The sequence below is a fragment of the Rhinocladiella mackenziei genome, assembly GCF_000835555.1.
Source record: "Rhinocladiella mackenziei CBS 650.93 unplaced genomic scaffold supercont1.4, whole genome shotgun sequence".
NCBI lineage: Eukaryota > Fungi > Ascomycota > Eurotiomycetes > Chaetothyriales > Herpotrichiellaceae > Rhinocladiella > Rhinocladiella mackenziei.
The window spans coordinates 2,111,920-2,131,299 of NW_013550601.1; the positions used below are offsets into that span (position 1 = coordinate 2,111,920).

A 19,380-nucleotide genomic window follows, 5' to 3' on the forward strand; every position below is an offset into this window, starting at 1 on the left:
TGGTCGAATCACCTACGGGTGAGGCCACTATCGGAGACAAGGTCGGTGAAACCCATGCTGATTGAAGGCTGGTATTCTATTGAGCAACAGAGGCTGGTCAGGACCGCTTCAGAGTTGCAGTTGGAAGAAGAGCAGACACACACCCTCAAAAAAAGATCCCAATTCGCTGCCAAGGCTCGATGCGTTGCCTTTTTGGGGAGCAGCCAACGCTGCTTTTAAATTACGGGAATTCGTGAAAGGGAATTATTGGCGTTTGAAAGCTGCCGCTTTGATCGCCAGGTGTTCCCCTCATTCGCAGGCGTCTCGGCTCTTCCTTCCTCCTTTGGGAGTTCGCTTAATAAGCTGCTAATTGTTAATTGGTGCAAACCCGTGGAGCTTAGCTCTCCTCATTGTCGTTCTCATGGTTACATACCTTCCTGGGCACCTGCATATGGCGATGTATGTTCGATCCGACTTGTTGTCTTGGAAACTTCAGTAATGTCATGCAATATTGGGGCCTTTCGGCAGCAATTAACCACCAAAACCGACGAGTCCCAGTCCAATCGCTTTCCCTGAGGCAGCGCCTGTCTAATCACCATCGCCAGAGCTTGTTCCGCCAAATCCTCCACTCGATTCTCCCACAAAATGGCACCAGTAGGTCTCTTAGAATCATTCCTGGCCGCCGTTCAAGCCAGTCTTTCGGTATTGCTGGTCATATTCTATGGAGGGGTCACTGCGTGGCTCAACCTCCTCAATCCTGCCAACACCAAGGCCATCTCCAAAGTATGCGTACGCATGTTCCTCCCAGCTCTGCTCGTCACCAAGATCGGGTCCGAGTTACACGCCGGGTCGGCAAGTCGCTACCTCATCGTCTCCATCTGGGCCATCATCTGCCATTTCATATCTTTTTTGATCGGCATTGTGGCCCACCTGTGGCTAGGGATGCCTGATTGGACAACTGTGGCGCTCATGTTCAATAATACGACCAGCTATCCGCTGCTGCTCATTGGCGCCCTGGATGAGACGGGTGTTTTGGGGTCGTTGATGGTGGCGGATGAAAGTACTCGGGACGCCGTTGAGCGAGCCAAGTCGTATTTTCTTGTCTTCGCCACCATCTCCAGCTGCCTGACTTTCGCCGTCGGCCCACGACTGATCGACACCGAGCATGCCGCGGATGAGGATAAGGGGTCTCTCGGGGAAGATGACGGCACGGATGACGCAGAGACCGAACCGGGTGAGCAAACTGGCTTGCTTGGTGGGCAGGGTTCCATCGTCCAGTTTTCGGACCCATTTGTGGAAAATTCATTTTTCCCATCAACCCGGAAGTCATCAACAGTACAGCGACGACCCTCTGTGAATCGGCGCGCGTCAATCGTGCCTCGAAAGCAATGGATCAAGCTTGGTCCACGAGCCAAATGGTGGCTCTTGTTCATGTCCGACTTTTTCAATGCTCCGCTCTTGGGCGCGATTATAGGGGCTATCATCGGCATGATTCCCGCTCTTCATCGGGCCTTCTTCAATGATACATATGAGGGAGGCATCTTCGCCGCCTGGCTCACGACATCTTTACAGAGTATCGGCGGCCTGTTTGTCCCGCTCCCGGTGGTGGTCGCTGGAGTCTCGCTCTACACATCGTGGCGAGAAGCAAGATCATCCGGCCAGAGTCGGAGGAAGTTGCCCTGGATTACCGTTACCTTCATCTTGATGATCCGCTTCCTTGTCTGGCCCGCAGCATCTATATCTTTCATTTACGCGCTTGCGTCCAAGACAGACATTTTAGGTCCTGATCCGATGCTGTGGTTTGCCATGATGTTGATGCCGACGGGGCCGCCCGCAATGAAGCTCATCACGCTCGTGCAAGTTAGCGATGCGGACGAGGAAGACGAGAGGATCATCGCAGAGCTTCTTACTGTGAGCAATCCAACCGTATGTCGCGTGTCAACTAGCTAATAAATTGGTAGATTTCCTACCTCATCTCTCCAGTGCTCTCTTTCACGGTCGTAGGCAGTCTGAGGGCCAGTCAGGCAGCGATACGACCGTGAATGTCGAATATGCAAAGAAATTGATATCGCAAGGCTGGAGACATTATTCGTCCCCTTTCGCGTGACGCTCGCATGACGCTAAACCGAAAGAGGGAAGTTCTATATCCTTGGCAAACTAGTTCGCATGGGGGAACCCTGTAGCATGAGATCATTGCAGAATTCTGCAGCTTCTTCGTAGTCGCTCGATTTTGCTCGGGGTTTCCAGAACGGCCTCTTAGCGTATCTATTTTGCTGGCTTCCCATTCCCTTGCGGTGTCATGCCTCGAAAGATTACTCGACCACCCGATAGCCTTTGCTGAGAGCGTCTTGCGCTGCAACGTTATCCCCCATCCGACAGACATGAACGCCGCGAAATCGTCGCTCGCTCGGCGAGCTGTGTCATCACGACCACTAGCAGCTCCGTCACTTCGAAAAATAATCACTCCCTTGATCGCGAGAGGGCCAAGGCCTGCCATCATTCCCTGCACCGTTCTGCCGGCATGCTCCCCCATACGGACTTATGCCAATGGAAGACCACATCCTCCAGGAGGCACGCATCGCATGAATCTCGGAGGAGAGCCAGAAAAGCCTGCATTGGAAGAATATGGTGTCGACTTGACAGCTCGAGCACGGGATGGTAAACTCGACCCCGTCATCGGAAGAGACGGAGAAATACATCGGACAATTCAGATTCTTTCCCGACGAACCAAGAACAATCCTGTCTTGATCGGTGCGGCCGGGACGGGTAAGACCGCCATCCTGGAAGGCCTCGCCCAGAGGATTGTGAGAGGCGATGTTCCCGAAAGCATCAAGAATAAAAGAGTCATTGCCCTTGACTTGGGCCAGTTGATAGCAGGTGCTAAGTTCCGAGGTGACTTCGAGGAAAGACTGAAGAAAGTCCTCAAAGAGGTGGAAGAGGCTCAGGGAGGTGTTATTCTCTTTGTCGATGAACTGCATACACTCCTTGGGCTTGGAAAGGCAGAAGGTTCTATTGACGCTAGCAACCTTCTCAAGCCAGCGTTGTCCCGGGGCGAATTACAATGTTGTGGCGCAACAACGTTAAATGAATACCGCCAGATTGAAAAGGATGTCGCCCTTGCTCGACGTTTTCAGCCAATTCAGGTCGGTGAACCATCGGTGCAAGACACCATCTCTATCTTGCGAGGTATCAAGGATAGATATGAGGTTCACCATGGCGTCCGCATTACTGACGGCGCACTGGTCGCCGCTGCAACCTATAGTAATCGCTACATCACCGATCGATTTCTCCCGGACAAAGCTATTGATCTAGTCGACGAAGCTGCTTCGGCCTTAAGGTTGCAACAAGAATCCAAACCCGATGCCATTCAAAAGCTCGACCGGGAGATCATGACGATTCAGATCGAACTGGAATCTCTGCGCAAAGAGACGGATATCGCTTCGAAAGAACGGCGGCAAAAGTTGGAAGAAACCCTCACAGAGAAGAAAAGGGAAGTCGACCGTCTGACCGAGATCTGGGATCGCGAGAAAGCAGAAATTGAAGCCATCAAGCGGACCAAAGAAGATTTGGAGAAAGCACGACAGGAGCTGGAGCAGGCTCGACGAGAAGGAAATTTCGCCCGGGCTGGTGAACTACAGTATGCCACGATTCCCAAACTGGAATCGCAATTACCTCGAGAAGGAGAGGAAGTATCGGCCACCACCAAGAACGGAGAGACCTTAATCCACGACTCCGTGACGGCTGATGATATCGCCAACGTCGTGAGCCGCACAACTGGAATTCCAGTCACCAAGCTCATGGCCGGGGAAGTAGAGAAACTCATCAAAATGGAGGATAAGTTGCGGGAGCATGTCCGAGGTCAGGACGAAGCTCTAACGGCGGTTGCCAATGCAGTCCGGATGCAACGGGCCGGCCTGAACGGTGAAAACCGTCCGCTCGGCAGTTTCATGTTTCTGGGGCCTACGGGTGTTGGAAAGACTGAACTCTGCAAACAAATTGCCAATTTCCTCTTCAGCTCGGAGTCGGCGGTGGTGAGATTCGACATGTCCGAATTTCAAGAGAAGCACACCGTGTCGCGGCTCATCGGAGCAACTGCGGGCTACATTGGCTATGAAGATGCAGGGCAATTGACGGAGGCGGTACGACGGAAACCTTACGCGGTCCTGCTTTTCGACGAATTCGAGAAAGCGCATCGCGATATTTCCAGCCTGTTGCTGCAGGTCTTGGACGAAGGCTTCTTGACGGACAGCCAGGGCCACAAAGTCGATTTCCGAAACACGCTGATCGTTTTGACGAGCAACCTTGGTGCTGAAATTCTCATGGGTACCGGGGCCGACATCGAGACGGTAACACCCGAGCAGAAAAAAGGGGTCATGGAAGTGGTGCAAGCCAGTTACCCACCTGAATTCCTCAACCGCATTGACGAATTCATCATCTTCAACAAACTATCGAAATCCGCGTTACGGGATATTGTGGATATACGGATCAAAGAGCTCCAGGCTCGACTCGACGATCGCAGGATGAAACTTGACATCTCAAGCGACGTGAAAGATTGGTTATGCGAGAAAGGCTATGATCCCAGGTATGGCGCCAGGCCCCTGAATCGCTTGATCCAGCATGAGATTGGAAGGAAGTTGGCGGACAAGATCATTCGCGGCGAGTTGACGACCGGACAAGTGGCCAAGGTGGTGGTCGCTAAGAATAGAGAGTCATTGGAATTGAAGGTTGGGAAATAACCCATCCAGCCTGAAGGTGGAATCTGAGATGGTTCATGGGGGTTTACGCAAAAATGCATCCCATCAAGAAATCGAACCGGATGATTGGCTTTGAGCTGGCCTGCCCTGGTCTGGGACGGGATTGTTTGACTGGAACAACCTTTGCAACTTTTTAGTCAAATGGATGACCACCATTTGACCGGGGCGACCGACCGACGATTCTACCTGTGCCTGCGAGGTTCTTGCTTTCTCCCTTGACCTTCTCCTATTCTACATCGACAGAACTCCATGACGGTGATACTCTCCCTGCATAATGCACAACAGAACTAGTCCCAGCCAGCTTATTCGAAGATTCGTTGTACAAACAACAAGTTCTTCCTGTGCACACCGACGGGCGTCTCCGGACCATGAATTACTTTTCCTTCTAAAATGAAGGAGCGAAAGGAAATCAATGTCCTTCTTCGCTCTTTTCTACGCACTCCACTCCCTTCAACAGTCAGAGGTGTATCGGAAACGTTCGCTCCATACGGCCCTTCTCCTTTCTTCTCCCCTCCCCCAAACCCCTCTTCTACGGTGAAAAAAAGAAAAAGAAGGGAAAAACACATGTTTATACTTGAGTGAAAAGAGATGTGACGACAAAATATAACGACAAATCGGATTTCTCTGTGTTTGTGTTGGCGTTTCAATCTTTGGCATTTGATACCCATATCCAGTCCGATTTTGAGACATCCAAAATAGATATGTAACAGAGCATGACTTGTACAATAACAAACGGAATGGATGTCAGGATTTGCTTTCTCAGATTTCCTTTCCAGATTTCCATCCACTTCTGATTGCTGCTCGGAACCATAAAGCATAAGTATCGTCATTCACACATAACTGTCGCGCGTGAGTTGGTACGAGAGTAATTAATATTGCATAACTACAGACTTCAAATCTCCTTTCTCATGTCTCCTGCACCATCCAAACCCACGTCCTTGGTGCGAAAAGGTGATGAGGAACATGGAGGAATGCTTCCACCGTCCTCTCCTGCTTTATCGTGCTTTTGGCCATGCTCTCCTTCGCTACAATGAGAAAATCCACCCCATATTGTTCCAGGTGCAGGTCTACATGGACATTTTTCATGGTGGGTGATGGTGCCTGCTAAGATGTGTGTTAACGTGGTTGTCAGGACGAATCTCTGGTTGGAATTGTCTTCCGGAGGACACGAGTTCAGGAGATCCTGTTCATGCTCTCATTTGAGAAACTTGATAGATTCAAGATTTGAGCGAGATGGAGGACCCGTGAATTCGTGGCTCGGTTGAATGGGCTTTGGCAAGCCAAGCGGACGTAGAATTTGGCAGGTTTCCGACGATCCAGGTATTTCCTGTCAAAATGTCGACTTCTTGTGAGGGGCGTCGAAAATTTCCTCAGCTCGGACGGTGTCAAAGCTGTCACAACATTAAATATAGTCGTATTTGTGCCAAAGGTGATGCCGTTTGAGGCTTGCGTTGATCAGCGTTAGCGTCTTCTCTTCCAACTCAGATACCATCCATATTTTCCATTGCAGTGGCACAGAAAAGTCATCGTGGCGAAGTCAAAATATGCACTGTCAAAAGTTTCCATCCGTCGTTTCCTTCCTTGGACAGAAAGCCTTCTGTACTCCGAGGCCTCAGCAGTAGGTTATGAGTGACCTCCGCGTGCCAAATCGGTTTTCTAGTGTGTTCTTTGATTCGCACTCCGTTCTCCTCTCATTTGTCTAGTGTCTTCCAACGCGGCCCCCCAAACGGGACAAACTAGACTCTTTCTCTCGATCATAGGATTCTCTGCTGGTGATCCTTCCATTCGTGGCCTCTGAAATCTTGTGAAAGTGCTTGGAAGGAGTAACCATGAGGAAAGAGGAAAATTGTATTTACGGGGTGCCTTTGAAACTAAAGGCTATGAAGCGTTCTCGAAAATGGGAGGAAGCGAGTGCGCGTCGATAGATCTGTGTTCGCGTTTTGAGAAGGTCCATTTGTCGTTGGCCCATTTTGCCACGCTCCTCGATCTTCCTGACAAGAGCACAGAGGTCGAGCGAAGTAAACGTTCATCATCTTTTTCGATACAATTTGGATGTCTTGTGCTTGAAAGGTTCATTGGGGTAGAAATGCTCTGCGAACAGGCTCAGGAATCCAGGATCGGCTGGGTTGTGGAGTGTTTCAGCCAACCATTTCTCACAAGTATGCGAGAGCTTGTCCAGAATCGTCCTTGCCAACCTTCTTGATATATCACGCCTTCGACAAACGACCCATAAGAAAGTAGCTTCAATTCGATGTCAAAATTGACTCGTCGCTTAGGACGTGGCTTGATGATAGTCTTTTGGAAGGGGTCATATCTCCTTTGGCGAAATCGTCCGATTGGTCTTTCGATCAGTGGCAGCGCCTTAGACCAGCAGTTATTTATCGATCTCTCGAGGACGATATACACCACGCTGGTAGTGGCCGAAATCGTTTGCACAAAATCAAAGGGATTGTTTACGAGGGAGGCCGCCTGCTTCGCTGATACGGCATTTGTCAGGTTCACACCTGAAGTCACCAGTGGGAGGGGAATAAACACAACCAGGTCAGTAAAATCCCATTGTATGAATGACTCGACTTCGATAATGCTCTCTCGTGTAGAGGGTGAGCTTTTCTCCGCTCGCAGTGTTGAAATGGGTCGCTGCTGTTGGATAGGCTGATGACTTCTCTTTCCCTGGTCAAATAAGTGCGATCTCTGGTGTCATCGACCTAGGATGACAAAATTCTCATTCCGTGATGTCGTTAATCCGGCTGTTGGTCGATTGAGAATGACCGCCTGCGATATTCACCTCTTGGACAAGGCATAGTGGGATGCGTGAACCAGCGAGGCAGTTATGTACGTAATACTCGAAGGACCCCTGGAAAATCCCAACAAATTCGACTCGGGAGGCTGCAAAGCTGCACTTTTTCATTGCAATCAGATAGGAAAACGTCCCTTTGAATCCATTCGTACCCAGCGATGGCGAACGCGTTCAGGGCTCGACTTGGTCCGTCCCTTCTTTTGCGACTGGCCCACGACTCTCAGATGCACATCGTGAGCCTCCGTTCACAATCACACTTCACGAAGCCATAGTACTCCTGTTAACGATAAACGGTTCTTCCCCTAATAACCTCGACGTAACATTATGTCCTGACGACAAACTTCCATGGGCTTGGCCCGTCGACGATCGATCCTCAGATTCATGACAGGACGGAAGAAAAGGAACAGCGCCTGTGTAATAATACATGAAAGAGTTCGGACAATATTGTACAGCCGTGCACATGCAAAAGAAACTCGGACTGATTGAAGCGGCAGCCTGCGCCGTTATTCAACTCGAAGTGTAAGGCCGGGACGGCCCTTGCACGACGTCGCGAAGTATATTGCAACGCGGAAGGTTGACACACGCGCGCGAATGGACATATGCCCATTGCCACATCCAACTAAAGTGTAGTTGATATTGTTTCGTGTAAGGATTCCAGTTAGAGTGTTCCGTCTTCCCATAAAGGCCACTGTTCCAGCCCAACCTGTCAGCGTCAAAGACTTTCTCCTTGTAGGGTGGCGCCTGAAATCAAAATCAGAGACAAATCGCCGGCCGGCCATATCTCATCAGTCGTAACCTGGGAGTATTGGCGCTCCTCTTTGACGTCGCCAAAAGTTAGCTCTCTGGCCCCATTCAGCGGTGAGAAGCCATCCTCCCCATTTTTCTAGCACACTGGCCGAAAATTCCCAGGAGAAATCATTCAGCCAATCTTCTCCCCATATTGTCATTTGTCCCGTATCTTCAATATCACAGGTAATGGTACACGCCTCTGTAAGGAATGTATTGGCATTCGCCGGTCCAATTGCAATAAGTCGGTCTCTGAGCAGAGGCGAAGGGAGCATATCTATGTACGCATGGTGGGGAGTAGAGAGCTGTAATTGTGTAGGTTTTAAAGAGGCGGGTAAGGTGGGCTCTAGGGCCGCTAAAGTAGCCAAATGTGTTTGTGGACTCGAGATAACAGGTATTTCGAGAAGAGGGGAGAACATGTGGTGGAGTGACCGCCGAATTTCGCGGATGTTGTTGGGTACCACGACGACAAGACTGCTGGGGTCGTTGCTGGCGGTCGACATGGGAGTCGAAACCGGTGGAGGTAGCGAAGCCGGCACAGCACCTGGTACGTAAGAATGAGACGCGCCGACTGGACCTAGATAGCCACCAGTTGGTGCTCCATACGCAAGATATCCTGAAGGCGAACCCCTGAGTTCACCAGGACTGACCGACGGACCCGGTGAGCTGGCTTGGGACCCATAGGCTGCTTTCAAAGACTCGTTCTCTTGAACGAGCGCTTGATTCTCACGACGGAGTCGTTCCACTTCTTCCACCTGGATACTGTTCAGTTCACGCTGGGCCGCTTCCAGCTTGCTCAAGTGTTCCTTGCGCCTTGCCCCTGGTCCAAATTAGTGCCTGGAGGAAGGCGAATTCGGGGGGACGGAGGGTCGCAGGGAAGTGGTATGGGCTACTTACGGAAGACTCGCTGGGCGTTGCGGTTGTATTCCCTGACCGAGATTCAGTGGAAATTCCCAGATGACAAAAAAAAAAAAAAAAAAAAACACGAGGCAAAATACTGACCTCTTCCTCTCTGCTGCTGCCTTGCTTGCTTCACTGCCAGGTTCCGACATTGCGACAACCTGAATGACTTTCTTGTTGGTTTGGTGAATGGTCTCTGTGGCGACCGACATCATTCAAGTACCTTGAGCGGCTCTTGCATTGACGTGTATCTGGCCAATGCTGCAGTACGTAAGACCGGGTGCGAAAGGGAGGATCCGCAGAAGCAATGAGTTGGCAACAGGGACTATTCCTCCAGTGACAATACTAGGATCCAAAGCTGAAGTTTCGAAATGATTTGAATGGGTATCACCGGTTATGGAGAGAGTGATGTGTTCAGAATTAAAAGGAGATGAATCGCGCTGGATAAGACGAGTGTATCAGGTCTGATTGGGCAGCCACGAGGTTCTCGACAAGAATAGCGCAACGGCCGGTCTGCGAATGGTCAAGTTGAATGAAATGCCGGCAAACGGTTGACGACGAGTAGTAGAGACCCGACAATGTCATTCGGGTCATGGGCCTGGCGGCGACTGCCCTATATCTGTGGAGAGCAGTGCCTCTGATGGATCCGCGACCGTGAGAGGCAGAAGAAAACCTTGGGGAAGAATAGTGGTATTCGCAATTGGGGACCCGCTCACCGTTCTAGGAGGATTATTTTCCGAGAGTGAAACGGAGCGTAGTCAGCCACAGCCTTAGTTGGGTACCATTTGGCCAGAGGAAGTGTGCTGCTGGGCGGGAGTGATGGGAATTGGCTGCCGGCATGTACACGGGCACAATAGTCAATGACCGGGGCTCCGAGGAGGGCAGTTTTTCTGATGCGTGCAATTCTTGCTTGAGACTCGGTAAAAGGTACCTGGTCCAGCTTGGAATGAGACAAGGCACGAGCATCTCAACGAGCCATTGGAACGGCGAACGCCACGGGCCAGGTGAGCAAGGGTTCACCCCCTTGGGATACAATCCTTGAGCCGACCACCGAGTAGAGAGGGAACGTCAGATAGCCAGATCGTCGCCGTCCGCGCAGGTCGGGACCGCCGTTCGGCAGGGAGCGGACTGCTTCAACAGGGTAAGATGGTGAGCTTGTGGACTGGTACCCAGTTGGGGAACCCAGTGGTGAAAATGCCAGGTGCCATGCCGATGGGAACTTCGGAGAGGGATGGGATCTGAGATTCACCCAGCAGGGAAGCCTGGAACGGCATAGCTTCAAAGACAAGTGCGCCATGTTCCATTCCCAGTATAGGGGTTCTTGAGCTACGAGTAATTCCTTGGAGGCTGGGCTAAAGAAGCCAGAGGTGGTCTGTGAGTCGTTTGTCCGCCCTTCAGCCGCGGGAGCCTCCACGAACTTTGGACAAAACAGTTGTGTAGGAACAGTTTTTCTGCGGGACTTTGCCACACGACCCAGCTTGCAATACACAAATGATGTAGCTATTGGTCCGAGCTATTCAGCTTTCCCGACTACTACTCTATCTCGACGTTCGAACAGCGCAGGACTGGGAGGCGGAAGACGGTGTGACAACGGACGTAACATGTGCGTGTCTCTGGTGTCTTTGTGGTAGTACGTTGAGATGGAGGAGGCTACAGATAGGCCTATGCTCGAGGCTCAAGGCTCGAGGCTGTCACAAAGAAGCATCGAAGTATCGGGTACGGTCTGACATGGATGTGTATGGTTAGCAGACCTCATTAGCCTGTATCCTCCGCATCGATTCGGTAGTGAATCTCTCGTTTGGGAGAGTCAGACTCGATTACATGGCCAGGGAGGCAAAGTTTACTCGATTGTCGAGCGAGATTCAGCTCCATAGGATTTGAGTGGAATCAATAGATCGAGGTCGACCCTTGCAGAGCTGGACGATCGGAACTAGGGTATTCTGAGAGATGGCTGGGGGAACCCTCGCCTGAAGAAGGAAGTGGGAGGATGCTAGCAGTCGGTTATGTTAGTGGTTTCTTTGCGATCGTACTATGTAGGAAGTACACCACTCCTTCACAGCCAGGGATTACTCGGTCGGCTCGTCTCTTGACTGGTGACTAGGATTTGGGCATTGGCACAGCCTCATCTTTGATTTTACCAGTAGTGGAGGGAGAAGAGGAAAAATTCAACTACATCCCAGCCGCGTTATCTTTAGCATGCGCTGCATGATGCAAAACGTGCTGTGCAGGGGGGCAAAATTTTTTTCAGGCACAGGCACAAGCGCAGGAACACATGACTCCGACAACGAGTTACTGCTGAAGAATATGGTGAGCTTGAGGCGCCTATTGGTACCGAAATTCGTCATTGCCTGAAAAAAAGAAATAATAATCAAGGGCTCTGCTTTAGTTCATAGCAAATGCTGTCTCGCTGCTTGCAATGGTGATTCATATGGCAGAGCCTATGTTGCGACCAAATGGTTAGCCCATTCATTAGTGGCCATTAATCCAATAGCAGGGATTTGCTCGTCCTTACGCCACGTTGAACCAGTCAGCATGCGATCTCTGCATTGGGAATTTTTTTTTTTTTTTTTTTCCTTCTCATCACGGCGTCGACCGAAAGAGAAACCTCTCTCCACCCACCCATTGTCATAGTTCTACGGCTTCCTCCAGGCGAGTTTCTTCGCAACCAGTGAATTTTTGAAATCTCGTGTCCCGCTGCTGCATCACGATTCACCCTGCTGCAGAACTTTCTTGTCCACCCAGCGACCTTACTCCCGAATCCAACACTGCCCCCTGGCTCCTCCTCGAGTAGACTTACCCATGTTTCCCTGGCGACATCGTCGACTCCCCGGCTGTTAAGCTATCAAGCTAATAACGACTTACGGTGCATAATCGCTGGGACCCACGGTGGTTTGAGCCCATGGGAGCATAGTCAAGCAGAGAGGACCTCAGATAAGCTTCGGGTGTACGGAATGCTTTCTACAATTGGTACCGAAGGTTCTCGTGAACCCCATCTGTGTAGTCTACCCTGCATCTGTTGCATGTGCCTTGCATACTGTGCCCCTCAAGAGCAGCCTTGCATCCAGGCCGGGCTTAGTTCCTGCATGCTCGATATTTGCTTGACCGACAAAGTCGACAGTCGTTTGAGCCGAGCTACTCTCCCATTGCATTTCGTCTTCAACCGACGGTATCGGGCTTTGGAAAGGCCGAACGGTGCTTGACGTACACCTTTTCATGCTCTGCTCTCGAAAGCCGTGTCAAGTGTCCACGGCAAGTCTGTGGGACCCTAAAGCATTGGAAATCTGGTGGAAACGCCATAACTGGGCAGAAATTCTACAAGTATGATGAGTGTGGCTTCAACTGTCCCGTTTCGCAAAGTCGTCATCTCCCTCGGCGTCCAGTTGCATTCACCGTATCAAGCCTGATCGTCGCTTTTCGCATGGCAGATCCGGTCCAGCCTTGTGGAAAGGCCCTTTGGCCTCCGGTCTAGGTGCTCTAGGTGGAAGGGGGGCGACGATGGTCGTGAAGATGGGCATATCCCATCGCCGGTCTGTGTCGGTTTGAACCTTGTTTCGGAATATCTACGGTCCTTCGTGTCCCTTACTTTTCCCGTCCTGGCTCCCAAGGCATGATTCGAACTGTTCTCCCCAAGCTTTATGGCTTGGTCGTGACCATTCAGTCAAGCCTCTGGCCATTTCTTCAGCTTAGAATTTCTGAGCATTGGATGGATGATCTCCCACTGCTTTCAACTCCCCGCCGAAAGCAATGAGCTCTCAAGCGTGCTGGAGAGTCGGCTCTTTGGATAGAGATGGAGTCGTAGTTCCGACTTGGGGGTTTCTAACCCCAATCCCTAGTCCATGACAATGGTCTGCTTACCAAAGAGTGGCTCTCCTGCCCCTATTGATCGTCACCACCGTCCCGATATCAAATTTGGGTCGTTCAGTCTACTACCGTATTTGTTTTGCTCTTGCCGATCTTCTCCCCAAAAGCAGAAGCTGACCTTCGCTTGACTGATTGTCCCGCCTCATTCTAACGTCACTTACAGCTCGGCTCATTTCCGCCGGCTGATCTTGGAAAAGGAACGGCTTGTCCCCTTGTTGCAGCACGATGAGAGCACAGTAAGGCGGGACGGGCACAGATAAAAACTGAAGGAAACGCTTTTTGGGGCTAGTGTTTCATTGAAAAAAGGCACGTCAGCATGAAGATCGCCGCTCCACAAGCCTTCTAACGATCCACCGTCTTTGGTCGGTGGCATCCTCCAAAAACGCGGGTTGGTATGGACCGTGGTGTGGGTACGAAATAGTGAGTAGTCCAATTGGGCGGCCTTCGGCTGTTATGAGGACCAGGGAGACAAATTTCCGGCTATGCGTCCCCGAACCACGACGAGCATTATTCTGTTCACCAATAACAACTGCGACTTTACTGCGGCTCGGGCTCGCCGTGGTCACGCCACAACCATCCTTCCCCCCGTGATCCATGGATTGTATGTAAATATCAGTTGTTCACTTGGACAGAATTGGGCTGGTTCACCATTTCCTGACAGTTTGACGCAGTTTGATCGGGGAAACCGAAATCCAATCTTGCCGCGCGCGGCTTGATATGTTCAGCGTCCGACCGACAAACTGAAGGTTTGAAAAATAGCCTCTCTTCGCAAAGACTTGCAAATACGGCACTGCGCCCACAACTTCTAACGTCAAAATAACTTTGGCATCGGTCGGAAATGTGATGGAGAAGAAGAGAAAAGGTGGGTGTGGAGATGCAGTACGTAAGAAAAGGGGGATCCTAGAACGCTGCGACCACCGGGGGGGGGGGGCCTCACCGGTGGGAAAAAGCCTTCAGGCCATCTTCACGCGACAACACCATAGTGATGATATCCTCTCCTGTCCGTGCCCAGAGACCAACGTAGTCTGTACAACTGGCGATTGGATTTTTAGCTGGAACAATTAATCTCCCGAACTCGGGGCAGTTCCTTTGGCTTGACTTGGATTTAGCATTCTGTCCTATTCAAACTTCCTACTCAACTGGACTCTCACAGCCACCCTGCTTTAGAATTGCATGTTCGAACGAGGACAAAAATTTTCCAACGGACTTCGACGATGTCGCAGGTACTCGTGGGACATTGAAGAATTTCAGACCAATGTTTCAGGTGGACTTTTTTAATGCAACGTCTGGGCCACTTGAACTTTTCACAACGGCGTTGCATTTTCGGCTTTTCCAGCAATACAGGCGCCTATCCATGCAAACCGTCGCCCTGTGAAGATTACCAATTTCCTGAATTCAGAGTATGGTAACCGGTGAACGACGAGACTTGGTCGTCATTCGATTCCTTGATCCCTTCGTCCGGAATCGAAGCTGGTGCCTATCCAACCCAGACCCAGATGATGCCAATAACGACATCCAATCCCTTACTGTCTGCACCAGGATACTTGAAACTCCACATGCCATCTTTCTCGTTATTCCAATATGCCCCGCTGGCTGCGTGCATGCCTCTGCGACCACTTATCTTCTTGGGACCGTCGCTGGACGTTGACGAAGCAGCCGCGTGCTGGATGATCGTGCTGTTGACCACGTACTTGAATTGCGGCTGAGCGGGAGATGACCCCGAGACGGGCTTCGGGGCCGTTTCCTCGACCAATGCGCCCAAGATGCTGTTGATTATGGTGGTATTCCAGGACTCTGTATCCGGGTGGGAATATGACGAGACCCCTGCCAGTGCGGCCTCACATGCCTGTGTGGACGTGACGATTAGCCGCTGAAATCCTAGTGCCGGGGCTCGACTTACATTCTCTGTGATTTCTTTGAGACGAGTGTAGGGTACTGGCGGCGTGGCGGGTGCAGATGCCATTTTGATGGCGATTTTTCCACCTTCCCAGTCCTTGCAAATGTAGCCTTCTTGGGCTTTGCGGATTATGTCGTCAAGAGACTTAGAAGACCCCGGTGGTTTGGTTGTCTGTCTCTTTGGGCTTTGCTGTCGTAGCCGGGGCAACCACTATCTCCGAATACTAGGCCGCAGTCCTGAGTCAATCCCGTGTGTTTGAGCGATTTTGTTGTCCTGATCTCTTGACTGAATGCTGGCGTCTTCGCTGGGCCTTCCACGTAGAATCCGTTCCTTTGCTTTCTCCTCTTCCTTTGCCTCCCTGGCAAATCGTCTGCGAAATTCGGTCAAAGGTTGGTCGGCCTGGGGATGACGTAAGGCGAGAGTACTCTTGCTGAAAGATGGGTTGAAGAGCGTCTCAGGATGGAGTTGGGCTTTGTGTAGTCCGTTTCTGGTGGCCAATTTGCCTGACAGGTTGGTCCAACTTGAAGACGCATCGTGACGTGCCTCCACTACTGCAGCGATAGTTGACTTGGCCTTCCGTAGTAGGGTCGACATTTTGGCTGCTGAAGTGCAATTGAGCACGTGCTCGTGCTTAGCAAGTTCGCTAGTTGGACAACTTCGGCTTTGTCTGCGAAAGAGTGAGTGAGATGCTTGGCGAATGGGAGGCATCAGAGCCAGCAGGTGCCTCCGATGTCCCCGCACGCACTGTGGGAGGGAGCTTGAGCTCGGAGGGCACTGTGGACGTAGCTCTGCCGTCCTTCCTTCTAGTGGGCTCTTCACTTTGTTCTGCGTATATCTTCGAAGTCAAGAGACTGTCTTGTTATCTTTTCCCTCTTATTTGAACATATCCTCGTCCACCCTGATCCGTGTGTTGTGGCTTTGAAACACTGGCAAGCAAACACTGGACAAACTGATCTTGAGCCTACCCACCTGCGATTTACCGTCCAACTGAGCTACGAATCCACGATATCGCAATTCTCCTCCTGAGCTCCTCAGAAAAAACCCGGTCTAGACTAGGATTTGAGCTGTGATTGGAGTGTCCGGCAGGAGTTTCGATATCAGCTTTTCCACGGGGTGAAGCACGCGAGACATCACATTCAGGACTCCTATTCGAGCCTGAAGGTGAAAGCTCAGGATCACCAAAAAGAAAAAAACACAACGGGGGCGGGCAAATAACCAAACTGGTCCATCGTTCCCTCCAAAGCGTTGTTGCCCAGCTTTTTTACGCAAGTGACGAATTAAAGTCAATTCCTCTTCTGGCTCAAAGGTCTCTCCGCCCGACTAGGAGTAATTGGTTCGCAACCTCACTCAATCAAACACGCCTGAAAAGCGGAAAACTAATTGTCGAATCACCCGAGACAACTTGGACCCCAGAACCACAGATAGTGCCTGCCAGAGCTATTGTGACATCGCCATCCTCAGATCATTCACCGGGAAATTCTATCTGTCATACCAAGAGATATAGCGAACAAAGGTCCACCTGCAAGATGTCTGAACAACCATTGTTACAGAGTGCGCCAGGTACGTCGAAACCAACCTTCCCCTCATCATCTCATCCTGCTAAACTAGGTGTATTAAGGCAAGCGCATCGCTCTCCCAACTCGGGTGGAACCCAAGGTCTTCTTTGCCAATGAACGTACTTTCCTCTCTTGGCTCAACTTTACTGTCATTCTCGGCGGTCTCGCCGTGGGTCTGCTCAACTTTGGTGACTCAGTCGGCCGTATTTCAGCTGGCCTGTTCACGTTAGTAGCCATGGCGGCTATGATATACGCCTTATTCACGTTCCACTGGCGAGCAAAGAGTATTCGAGTAAGAGGTCAGGGTGGTTTCGACGACCGAATCGGTCCCACCGTGCTGGCTCTGGCTCTTTTGGCAGCTGTGGTGGTCAACTTCGTGCTCCGAGTTGTCGGGGCATGAGTTGGGAAATTGTGATGAAGAGATTGGAATTGGGACGTTTTGGAGTACATAAGAAAAATGCCGACTATTAGAATGATTGAACAAAACGGAATGCGCATAACCCCAAAAAAGGACTGAAAGAATGAAAAGGAACTATGGCGGAGGAATTTGCATAGTCTGGAGTTCCAACGGAGCTGCTTCAGCTTATCGACAAGATAGGATAGCATAGGACCGGGCAAGAAAGGATAGTTTTGAGGATCCGATTGAGGTGTTCTACTGTCGATACCGCTACAGAGGTAATGATTAGTGCTAGCAGGATATTACCCAGAGCACAACATGTCGCACAGCGCAATTTCGATCCTTGCATTGTGTGGTTCCATCCCAAGTTTGACTCCATGCTCGAAATGAATACTCAAACACATATTCCTACGCTTCCTGTGCCTGGCCACGCATGGCCGGAACATTTTTAGGCCGTGCCCTTATACCGCTTATCGTTTCGTTTCGTTTCGTTTCGTGCGTATTCACCTCTGGATACGACATATGGATTCAGCACGAGAGTTTCGAGCTCCTTCTACCTCCAATCCCTTTTTGAACCCCCGAGTTTCACGCACCGTTCGAAAAGCTGCCTTTAAGATTTCGTCATTGTGCTGAGGTCGCAGAGCCCGGAGCAGGAGGACAGAATAAGAAACTCGAAGCAAATCTAATCCTCACCGTCCTATGGCGGGTTCGAGTAATCGTTCAGAGCCACGCAGACGGCGCCGCGGTGGTGACCGCTGTATTGGCGTATGATGCTCGCGGTGCTAAGCTCCCAGAGCCGAGCGTAGTGGTCGCTACACACTGTCACAAGATACGCCGAGTCCGCGCTGAAGGCGCAATCCCACACCCATCGTTGGTGATTGTCAAGCACCGTGTCGCATGGTAAGGGTCGGCGGTGCGTGATCAGGTCTGTGAGTGCTCGGAAGGACGAGGCCGAGAGCGAGTGCGTGGTGAGGCTACCGGTGGAGCGCGAGTTCGGGTCTGGACTGAAGGTGCCGGAGATGACGGGATTGGGAGTCGAGTGTGTGCTGGTTGTGCTGCCGTTGAGAGAGTGTTGGCTCTGCGACATAGTGTCGTGGTTTGGGTTGGGAGTGTTGGGGTCACTGGCTGGTTCTGGAATGGCCTCGAGGTGCTCTTCGTTCATGTCGATATTCCAGATTCGCACTGTGTGGTCTGCGCTACAAGTTGCGAGGAGCTTGATGTCCGGCGAGAGAAGAAGGCGGGTGAGATAATCTTTGTGAGCTTTGAAGACACGGCAGGGCAGAAGAGTCGTCGAGTCATGGTTTTGATACATGCGCCAAATGTACACATCGCCCTAGGGACAGTTGAGTAACGGTGCTTCGGAGACATAGAGGTCAAGAGAGAGATTCTCACATGATTGTTTCCAGCTGCAAGGAGAGAGCCATCGCTAGCTACACTTACACTGGCCATGGAGACATCTTCCACGGGGACAAGCTGGTGGGTGCATTTGCTCTCGCCCAGATCCCAAATCCGAATGTTTCCACCTCGGTCGCAGCTGACCAGTTCGCCTTGATTCGGGTGAATGACCACATCATTGACAGGGTGCGTATGTTGATAATTGCGCTGGATCTGACCAGATCTTGTATCCCAGACTCTGACAGTCATGTCTTCTGAGCTGGTGACCATCCACTTTCCCTCGCAGTGAAAAGCTACGCCTGTGATATTGTTGGTGTGCCCTTCAAACTGCATGATCGGGTTCGGGTTGCTGGATTTGATGTCATAAAGCCGCACCATGTGCCGGCCGGCTGCCGCGAGATATTTTTTGTCTGGTGTGATACACAGTCGATTCACTTGCGACTCAGGGTGTTGAATTGTGCGCGAGCATATTCCTGAGAGGGCCTCCCAGAACCTGATAAAGCGATGAGTTTATAGGAGGGATATTGAAGGATGTGAGGATGCGAACCTAATTGTGTGGTCATAGCCAGCTGCGACGACAGTTAGCTGAATCCTCGTAGTCAGTGGATAGGGACGTAGTGCTGGACTTGCCGGTGCACAAGATGACACTCATTGTGAGCTGCTCATACTACTCCTCTGCTTGACTCTGGCCTGTTAGGTTGAGGGTCTTGCTCAGGTGTCCGCAGCCTTGTGAGTGCCAGCGGCAAAGGATAGCCGTCTACCTGGAAAGCTTCATCAGGCGATTGGGCGATAGACAGTGCGGGGGAGAAAAATTTGGCAAGGGCATGTTTGACCCGGTCTGCAAGGCTGGACAGCCTCGCCCGGATTCAGCGGATTAACTCCCTCCGCCAAGTTTCTCCGGTCCGTCCAATAAGCTCTTTATCGGAGCAACGCACCAGTAAAGACTCCGTTTGGTTCTTCTCCTCTCCGTCTTGGATTTCCACCTTAATTTTATCCGACTAGCTGCTTCTACAGACTATGTCCATCGAAAACACGACGTATCGATAGCCCAGGTAAGG

The 19,380-nt window shown here is 51.1% G+C and overlaps 7 protein-coding genes across 7 annotated transcripts; 3 read left to right on the top strand and 4 right to left on the bottom strand.

Moving 5' to 3' along the window:
- Nucleotides 1-624: 624 nt before the first annotated feature.
- On the top strand, nt 625-2,021 carry Z518_05909 (uncharacterized protein; the record flags this gene model as incomplete). Its single annotated transcript, XM_013416719.1, has 2 exons — nt 625-1,890; nt 1,941-2,021. 2 exons carry the CDS (start codon nt 625-627, stop codon nt 2,019-2,021), a joined length of 1,347 nt encoding a protein of 448 aa, XP_013272173.1.
- Nucleotides 2,022-2,360: 339 nt separating this feature from the next.
- Z518_05910 (uncharacterized protein) lies at nt 2,361-4,715 on the top strand (the record flags this gene model as incomplete). Its single annotated transcript, XM_013416720.1, has 1 exon — nt 2,361-4,715. One exon carries the CDS (start codon nt 2,361-2,363, stop codon nt 4,713-4,715), a length of 2,355 nt encoding a protein of 784 aa, XP_013272174.1.
- A 3,600-nt stretch (nt 4,716-8,315) lies between these two features.
- On the bottom strand, nt 8,316-9,368 carry Z518_05911 (uncharacterized protein; the record flags this gene model as incomplete). The annotated part of the gene is made up of 3 exons (XM_013416721.1): nt 8,316-9,136; nt 9,214-9,245; nt 9,319-9,368. The coding sequence occupies 3 exons, from the start codon at nt 9,366-9,368 to the stop codon at nt 8,316-8,318; spliced, it is 903 nt and encodes a 300-aa protein (XP_013272175.1).
- A 5,186-nt stretch (nt 9,369-14,554) lies between these two features.
- Z518_05912 (uncharacterized protein) lies at nt 14,555-15,040 on the bottom strand (the record flags this gene model as incomplete). Its single annotated transcript, XM_013416722.1, has 2 exons — nt 14,555-14,923; nt 14,978-15,040. The coding sequence occupies 2 exons, from the start codon at nt 15,038-15,040 to the stop codon at nt 14,555-14,557; spliced, it is 432 nt and encodes a 143-aa protein (XP_013272176.1).
- A 144-nt stretch (nt 15,041-15,184) lies between these two features.
- On the bottom strand, nt 15,185-15,568 carry Z518_05913 (uncharacterized protein; the record flags this gene model as incomplete). Its single annotated transcript, XM_013416723.1, has 1 exon — nt 15,185-15,568. One exon carries the CDS (start codon nt 15,566-15,568, stop codon nt 15,185-15,187), a length of 384 nt encoding a protein of 127 aa, XP_013272177.1.
- Nucleotides 15,569-16,500: 932 nt separating this feature from the next.
- Z518_05914 (vacuolar transporter chaperone 1) lies at nt 16,501-16,930 on the top strand (the record flags this gene model as incomplete). The annotated part of the gene is made up of 2 exons (XM_013416724.1): nt 16,501-16,534; nt 16,593-16,930. The coding sequence occupies 2 exons, from the start codon at nt 16,501-16,503 to the stop codon at nt 16,928-16,930; spliced, it is 372 nt and encodes a 123-aa protein (XP_013272178.1).
- A 694-nt stretch (nt 16,931-17,624) lies between these two features.
- Z518_05915 (uncharacterized protein) lies at nt 17,625-18,700 on the bottom strand (the record flags this gene model as incomplete). The annotated part of the gene is made up of 2 exons (XM_013416725.1): nt 17,625-18,260; nt 18,320-18,700. The coding sequence occupies 2 exons, from the start codon at nt 18,698-18,700 to the stop codon at nt 17,625-17,627; spliced, it is 1,017 nt and encodes a 338-aa protein (XP_013272179.1).
- Nucleotides 18,701-19,380: the final 680 nt, after the last annotated feature.